This window comes from Chaetura pelagica, unplaced genomic scaffold (genome assembly GCF_000747805.2).
Source record: "Chaetura pelagica isolate M959 unplaced genomic scaffold, ChaPel_1.0 scaffold642, whole genome shotgun sequence".
In the NCBI taxonomy this organism is placed as follows: domain Eukaryota; kingdom Metazoa; phylum Chordata; class Aves; order Apodiformes; family Apodidae; genus Chaetura; species Chaetura pelagica.
The window spans coordinates 692,348-701,016 of NW_009952704.1; the positions used below are offsets into that span (position 1 = coordinate 692,348).

Below are 8,669 nucleotides of genomic sequence, written 5' to 3' on the forward strand. Positions count from 1 at the left end.
CTGCTGAGTTCCCATGTCATGGTGTTATTCCCTCACTGCATGGGAACTATTCAAACCTTCCTGCCTCTCCCTGTCCAGTAAAAACTGTGTTGCAGCAACAAAAATGTGACCTTCACTTGCCTAGAAAAGGAGAGAGGCCTACAGGAGAGCACGGGAGCCCATAGCCTGGTGTGGAGACACTGAGAAAAGAGCTGGAGTTGTGGTCTCTGCTGTCTCAGCCACAAGTTTCCATTTGCTGTGTTAGCAGTCTGAGTGCCAGAGAGGAGAGGGAATTCAGATAACTTTATGCTCATCGTGCAGGTTTCCACACCCTTTGGCAACTATGTACTCCCCACGCACTCCCCAGGTATCTTGGTCTCTGCTCAGGATTCCTCTTTAGGAGCTGACACCAATAACATAATCATTACAGCCTCTCCTTGACAGGCTTCAAATACTTTATTTGTTCTGGCCGTTCATGTTTATAATTATGAAGCTTGAACACAATCAATGGATTGTTAGTTTTATTTCATAGATGCTCACCCCAACAAATCCCTTTTTGCTGGATACTGTTGGTTAGTGTGTCCCTCCACGAGGAAGGAATGGCTGCATATTTCTGGCCATGTTGTCATGATTTCGAACACCAAACCAAGTGACGTATTTCATGTAATTGTTGCAATGCTCGTGAATAGCTCAGTGCTGACAGGCTGGGAGGAAAAGTACCATTCAATGCCATGGGATAGGCATAGGAAAGGCCACAACAGGGGAAGGTTTTCTCCTCCAGCCAAGGCACTGTGCCTCTTTTCTGAAGTTGCCATCCCATTGACTTATTTGCTGGGCTGTCACATCAGCTATAGCAGTGGTTTTGACACCACTATATTTTGTGACATTTGTTCCTTAAAAAATGGGAATAAGGTCACACTAAGTAGCTATAAACAGCTATCAACTTTCAATTACCACCAGCCCAGATGACATTTGAAACAGCAGGTTTGGGTGCCTATTAAAAGGTTCTGTGTCCCACTGGCAGTGCCTTCAGCCAGTTGAAGGTGGAAGCAGGAAGGAGAAGTTTGAAATGCACAGTTAAAATTGCAGAGACAGCACTTCCTATGAAGACATTATTTGAAATAGTGTCTTGAGGGCAATAGGAGTGTGCTTAGTTCTTTCTTTTTTTTTTAATTGCAAAAACTTAATTTTTAAAATTCGTGTCCTACATAGGGTCCCAGTTAGAGCACTGAAAAAACTTCATTGGTGATTGGTTTTACTGCAGTATTACCTGAAGACAAAATTTCCACTCACTGAAAAGCCTCCAGCTGGGCATAGGTGGTACTTTATTTACAGCATGTGTTGATATTCAAGTGATACCAGAATATCTGGTGGTTCTGATAAACCAGCCCACAGCAGTTCCTGTGTTACCTGTGGAGGTGCTCTCAGCTAGTGTTGGTAAAGTTGAGCCCGAACTGGAGCTACCTAATCCTGCAAAGGCAATTAACTTAGATGTATTAATTTCTCAGGAGAAAGTAAGGAAGCATCACTTGATAAGGTTAAAATAGTGAACGTGTTTGGGAAAGAGAAAAAGCCAGTCTGTGAAAAAGAGCGTTTATGGAATGCCTTGCTTGTGTCTATGTATACAGGTGGTGGCTTGTAGAAACTCATCCACTGAGCATGGAAATGGTAATCTCCAGCAGTGGTTTATTTGAGAAGGTAACACTTAATGGTGCAGCTAAACGTGCTCCTAAGGCCTTTCTTCAACCAACAACAGGTTCAAATAAAATGCTTCTTATTTTTACCCAAAAAATATTTTGCATCATTCCTCAGTTTATGTCACAGGACATGAAGCTTATGGTTTTCTTGAAACCTCAACAAAGCAGGAGAATTTCTTTCTCTTCAAAATGGTGAGAAAGTAGTTTACTGCTTGGGTCATTTAACTCAGTTCTATATTACAAAATGTGAATTATGACTAATCAGAGAACACAATTCAGTAGTATGAAACCAGCCTCAGGAAAAGTAATTGCCCCTTTGGTTTCCATGCTTTCTTGAAACTTGAATTGCAGGAATATTTTTTACTCAGACCAAGAATCCAAGACTCCTCAGTTTATTAGTGAAGATGATCTCCCAGTGAATGTTTTATATTTTTTCCTGCACTCACCTTTAGCAGCAGCATAATACTTGAACAGCTCTCCTAAATTTTAGGAAATACTGATTAAGATATTCCTTATGGCTCATCCTGGTTTAATAGAACTGAAGAGAGGAAAGCTGCTGAATGGCTATTAGCTTAATAAAGACAAATAATTTTGAAATTCTTGTTATTGTGGTGAGTGTAGAGCTAAACTGAGATTTAATTGCATTTTTAATTAAAATAAGAACTATTGATTATGTCATTGGATGTCTTGTAGCCAGCCCTAACAAACAGCAAAATTACAAGAGGTAATTAAACTAGTTGTTAAAATTTAAAGTGAACTAGAACCAGTGTAGATAGAAGATACAGCAATGTTGGGTAGAAGAAAAAGATAATGGAATGAGTGAAAAATACATTAATTTCTAGAAGTTTGTTTACTGGCAATTTTATGTGCTGCCGTAATTTGTTTTTATCTATGAAACAAAATGAAGATAAAACTGGAATAATGTTTTAATAAGAAATGTGGGTAAAGTTTTATCTTGGGTCTTGAAAGAGGACAGTATTTCCCAGAAGCTTTATGTGAAGCAGGATCTAATCTGCTGTATGTGAGAGGCCTTCCGATCACTCAGGGAAAAAGCAGATCTACTACACAGCCTGGTATCAGGGGCAAATAAATGCTGGCAGGTCAGAGCAGTAACAGCATGGGAATACTGACAAAATAAACACAGGCAGCTGTGGTCCAGCCAGTTATGGGGCACTGGCAGCTCACCCTGTGGTCAACCTGCAGCTTTCCTGCTGCTGCAGCCTTGGTCCTCTCCCAGGCCCTAGGTGTGGTTGTCCCGGTGGTAGATAGAAAGCAGTTTTCTGGACACTAGTGATTGAGAGCAGGTGTGGAAACCCAGCTGACTGCAGAAATCTGTACAGCCACGTTTTGTCTGTGCAGGTTTCCTGTTTGTGTGTGCGGGTGGCACAGCTGGCTGGACAGGTCTGTTCTTCACCAGTACTGCTTGGCTTCTGGGAAGCTGTTGATGATCTTCAGAAAATGTCTTTTTTTTTTTTTTTAAACCCACTTTGAAACATGTTCAGGCTGATCATGTTGTTAAAGGTCTGATCCTTCCTCTCCTTGTGGTTCCACCTTTACTGTTGAAAGGATCTTATTGAAACATTTTATTAGAGAGGGGAGGAACCCCTATGAATGGGTATCACAGCAGCCCACTGCATGTGGATGAAAGCTGCTCTCAACAGTGAAGTATAAGAGGGTGATGAGGCAGATTATTTCGTGGGTCTTTCTGTTCCATCCGTTGTGATTTCTGTGTATATAAAGCCTATTTAATCCTTTCCATTCAAATGCATTGTAGCCACAGAAATGTATTCTGTGAATGTTCATGTCTATTCATGACACAGGCATGCTGCAACATGGACAAGCTTACAGTCAGATCCCATGACTCAGGTGGACTAAGTTACTGTTTGAAATACAGCATTTTAGAATTAAAACCTTCTTTATTTTTTGTACCAGTTTTTATCCTTGTGTGTATTTTGAACGTTCTGTCTGTGTGCAATGCACAAGGGTTTATTTGTCAAAAGACAGTGAGGGTTGTACAGATGTCAGCAACCAACTGTTAGGATGTATTAGAAGTAGGGATATCTGTAAACTTTAATTGACCTCGTAGTTTTACAGAGCGTGATCCAGTCTGCAGTGACCTTCCACCCTCCGCGACCTCTTCTTCTTTCAAGTGGGCTGGATAAACAAGGGGCATAAATTTGGCAACTGCAAAGAATGTGGGAGCAGCTGATGAGCTGCAAAAGTCATGGGAAGCATTTGGTAGAGGCCTGAGCCCTCTTTAGGAATTGAAAGCAACGTCTTGCGGTGAAAACATTTTTCTCACTGTATTGCTACTCTTATGTGTGGTGGTGTTCTCACAATCAGAACCTGGATTGCAAAACATGTTCTGTGTCTAGTGGGTGATGGGTATACAAGAATGGATTACTGAACTATAAACTGAAAGGGTCAGATATAAGCCTCGAGAGTACAAAGGCTTAATGACCTGTAATTAGGATTTACCAATGATTTGTACTTAGGTAACGGCATCACTGTTTTTTCCCAACGCACAGGATACATTTTAGTTTACTTCAGACAGATCCCTAGTTCCCTGTTCTGCTTAACTACAGGGTGTTATGATTATAAATGTAGTGACACGGTTGTTACAGAATTGCTGCTGATAAATTATGGTGGGATGGCAGCTGTAAATACAGCTTCTCCTGTGATTTAAGAGGGAGATGTGAAGGCTTATCACCCAGATGCTTGATCAATGGTAAGTAGGGCCAGCCACAGCATGCTAAACCTTAAAAGTCCTTGCCAGATTTTGGGATTAGAAGTCATCCTTTCAAGCATTAACTCCTCCAGTATTGAAATAATCAGTTGCTCTGGTCCTCCTCTTTTCCTTTCTCTTCAGCCAAGATTTATGTACCTTTGCAATCAGGAACAGACATACAACCCCCCCCTTTTTTTTTTTTGGTAATTTTTTGAGGTAAGAGAGCTTCTTCAGCAAGCTGCCAAATGTTTGTACCACAGTGCTGTGCAACTTCATGTCATTTCCCTCATGACCTTCCCATTCACCTGCTTAGCTGGTCAGGGATTGTGTGACCGCTGAGAGCTTTGCGGTTGTACTACTCAAGGCAGGAGAAACAATAAACCAGTCATTATAGATTAGTGTGATAAAACACACCAGCAGAAAAATCAACTATAATCAGGATTCACTTGACACAAAAGGACACAGAGCTTTGGTCACTCAGTTCCCTGCTCTGTAGGTGACAGTCCTGTGCAGGAAATATTCCTAATGACTGAAGAATGGCAGGAAAAATGTCAATATGCAACTGCTAACATTGCAGTCATTTTAACCTGGGTTCTCTCAGAGAAACCTCACGTGTCCTGATCTGAAGGCTGATACAAGCCTGGTTATTTTTTCCTGAAGTGAGAAATGAAAATTACTGCCTCCTCAAGATCTCCCTGGAATTCAGACTAAATGGGGCTTGTATTTGCATTGAAATCAGGATTGGCAGACTGTGATGTGTGATTTTGCACAAATACAGGGACTTAGACCAAGAGTGAATCTCATTAATTAAGCCAAGGCATTTTGATGGTCTGTGCCTAAAATTCAGTCCTGTTCCGTAAGAAAGACTTTCTCTTGGGTCTCTTTAATGTCACATTCCATTTACAACTGTAATAAATGCTATAACTTGTTTCCGTCTCCCCTATCCCACACAAAACGACAGAGAGGAATTTCTTGCTAAGCCTTTGATAACGACTCTTTCTTTTTATTCCAGATAACTTCAAACGAGAAGTGCTCAGGGAGCCTGAAGAATGGTGGCGATGCTCTTATCCAAACTCTAGAGAGCCTGGCCCAAACTGCCAGGTGAGTTCCCTCAGGCTTCCAGGAATTTCCAGGGCTGAGAGCTCTCCCCTCCCCTTTTGTCTGGGATGGTCTTCTCCTGTAATAGCTTTCTGTGTAGTTCAAGCTTCTCAGGTTTCTCTTCCTGGCCCCCCTCCCTACACTGCTTTCCTTCGACCTCCTCTCATTCAGAGCTTGCTGGCGTTTTTGCCACTGCGGCAGGGAGCTTTGATCCGCAGCTGCAGCAAGGCACAGTCCTGCTCAGTGCCTGTGCACATGTGGAAATGTCTTCTTTTATTCTGAACACTTGGTCTCTGTAGTGGTATATTGGTCAGTGGTTCTTGGCGGGATGGGCTTAGCGTGATGTTTGTGCCCTGTTTTAAAGTAGTCGTGTTTGGTGTGCTTGCATGCTGATGACTTTCAAATGCACAGCTGAAGAACAGAACTGCTTTTGTTTAAGAATACCTGTGTCTTCTCCAGGAAGGCACTAGACTTTGAGGAAGGCGGTGGCCTCCTCTGCAAGAACGGAGGTGCTAGTCCCAACAAGCTGCCAAACCTCAGCTCGTCTCCTGTAGGATTTCCCTCATCTAGTCCCCCTTGGACATATGAATGAATTACTGTTCTCTGCCCCTTAAAACAAATATTACACTTCTGCCATGGGCTGTTAGGCTGCATTTTACTCCTGGTGGAACTAAAATCCACAGAGAAATTGTTGTTTATAGATCAGTTTTTGAAACACTAAGATAATATTTTCAGTGGTAATTGTGGTCCCTGTTGCAGGCTTTATGTGGGTCAGTTGTTTGGGAAAATTGACTCCTAAATATTATGGCAGGGTGTAGCCTGTATTGGAAGAAAGGAGGGATGTGGGCAGATGTGGAGAGGAAATGTCAGGGCCTGGTGAGGGAAAGGAGATGCACACTAAGGACTCGCCGAACCTGTTGAGAACAGTCTGCATCTCTCTTGCATACTCAGCTGCTGACTCATGGGTTTTCATATGACACATAAAATTATCTAACTAAAATAAAATGTCAGCTCTTCCCCAAGGGAGACACTGGCACCACCACTGACAATGACAGTGGGGAAAGATGGGGATTTCTTCTTTTAGAACTAGGTTTTCACTGTCTTGTAGCATTTCAGACTAAGATGTGCTAGACAGCCCAGTCACTGTCTTTGAGTCTGCTTTTCTGGCTTCCTCTAATTGTCTGTTATCTATATGTTTCTGTACTCAGAAAACCACATACTACAGAGCCCAAAATAAACAGCACTCTCTCTTATTTGACACAAGATGCTCAGTAGACCAAATTCTAGCTGATGCCAATGACAAGTGTTTTGATATGTTGGGGAAAGCCAAGTTCCTTTGCTGTGCTGAGCCTGAGCACTGCAGCAGCAACAGAGGAGCTCCCAGAGCTCCCAAGTTTCCTTTCCCTCCTCCCCTTCTTTGGGGAACACATGTCCCTATTCATTTGCCTCCAGAGGAATCTAGGAGAGATTCGGCCTGGATCTTGGGGCTGTAATGGATAAATTGGCAATAGGCAGACAGGAGAAGCCTGGGGTTAGGAAGCTTTATCAACTTTAGTTGAATGGCCTTTTTGTTTACGAGGTTATGGATCTTCTGCTGTCTCCCCATGTTCCCTTATTTGGCCTAATTCCCAGAATATTTCTTGTCACCTAATGAACTTGGTTTCCTCACCTGTGCTTTGAACCCTGTTAAGAATCCTCTCTGTGTCTCATGCAGAACTGGAAACATTTTAGAGAAGGCTACAAGTGAGATCTTGGATCTAAGCCATCCTCTGAGTAGTCTAAACTGCCAGGCCCTTCCACCCACATAACATCACTGGGTTGAAGTGATTGAGGACTGGTTTTGCTTTACTCGTTTTTTTTGCAGACAGGTTTCTAATCTTCGCTCTGCCTAAGCCATGTGAGGGGGATACCAGCCACTGGGTGCTCTCCTGCTGCTGCGTAGCAGCCATGGATTGCCAAACTCCTTCTCTGCCAGACATCTTCAGCTAGTCAGAACAGGCAGGCTCAAGAGTGACATGTAACCAACACATTCTGCTGAGTAGCTATGTGAAATCAAACCTACACTTCAAAATGTGGGATCGTAGCCACTTACTTCTCAGTGAAGACAGTTGCCAAGATTAATTTGTTTCAGATAACTAAATTTTCTGGTTTAGACTGCTGCTCATTAAGACATTGCCTTACACAGTGGGGACTGATCGTTTGGATTTCCTGGCTAGCTCTGTGTTCCCCAAGACATGGAGTGTTGCAGTGTATTTGTCATTAGCAGCTGCTGAGAAAGTTGTAGATTGATCTACCAGTGTCCTTTGTAAACTAAAGATGAGGGATGGTAGTGTTTAAAAAAACCCACTTGTTTCTTTGGATCATCACTAATGCATTAGAGCCTTTGTTCACATGCTAAAAAAAAAACTTGTTTCCAGAAGGAAAAAACAGGCAAAGTACATATAATAAAAAAATCATACTAGTTAAGCAAAGTTGGAAGATCGAACCATGCAGCCTCAAACCTTCAGAGCTGTGTGTGGTGGGGCAGTGGGTCCTCCTTGTAGGAAGTGGGCAACACTGTGAGTGGAACTGCCTCCCTGTGTGGAGCTGTGTTGTTTTAAAAGGAAACACATTTTCCTGCCAAGCTAGAGATGTCTGTGTGCAGATTCTTGGGGTGCATGTATCCCTTTGCAGAGGAGATTGAGTGAGGTAGCAGTTACCGTGAATTTGAGCTGAAATTCACTTTTACACAAGATTTGCTACACTAGTTGCATGTTGCTGCTTAATGGGAAAGCAGGGCTTACAGTGCAGTTAATGGCTATTAAGAATTTTCCAGCACAGATGAAGACAAATATGGGCTTTGAACAGAAAGTTTTTTCCTGAGAATGTGTAATAGGTGTTACTGTTTTTAATTTCTAGCTCTCATACCGATGTTACCATTGCTTCCTTGGCATTTGAAATTCTGAGAACAGTGGGACATGAAAGGATCAAGATCACCAAGTGAACCATTTTCGACCGGCCTACGAACCATGTGCAAGTAGCCTGTGCTGCTCAGCACCTCCTGCCTGCAGGAGCATCTGCAAACGAGCAGAGCAAACATATCTAATGTAGCAAGCTGAGCTGTGTATGAACATAAAGTGACTTTGGGAGGCTTCAGGAATGGATGGGAAATGGTGGTTGGGGGGGGG

At 42.6% G+C, this 8,669-nt stretch overlaps 1 protein-coding gene across 1 annotated transcript in view; it reads left to right on the plus strand.

The window, feature by feature from the left end:
- Positions 1-6,094, plus strand: part of ULK4 (unc-51 like kinase 4) — a 219,221-nt gene extending 213,127 nt beyond the window's left edge. Inside the window, 2 exon segments of the mRNA XM_009994107.1 lie at positions 5,417-5,583; positions 5,962-6,094. Coding sequence (XP_009992409.1) covers positions 5,417-5,583; positions 5,962-6,094 — 300 coding nt within the window.
- Positions 6,095-8,669: the final 2,575 nt, after the last annotated feature.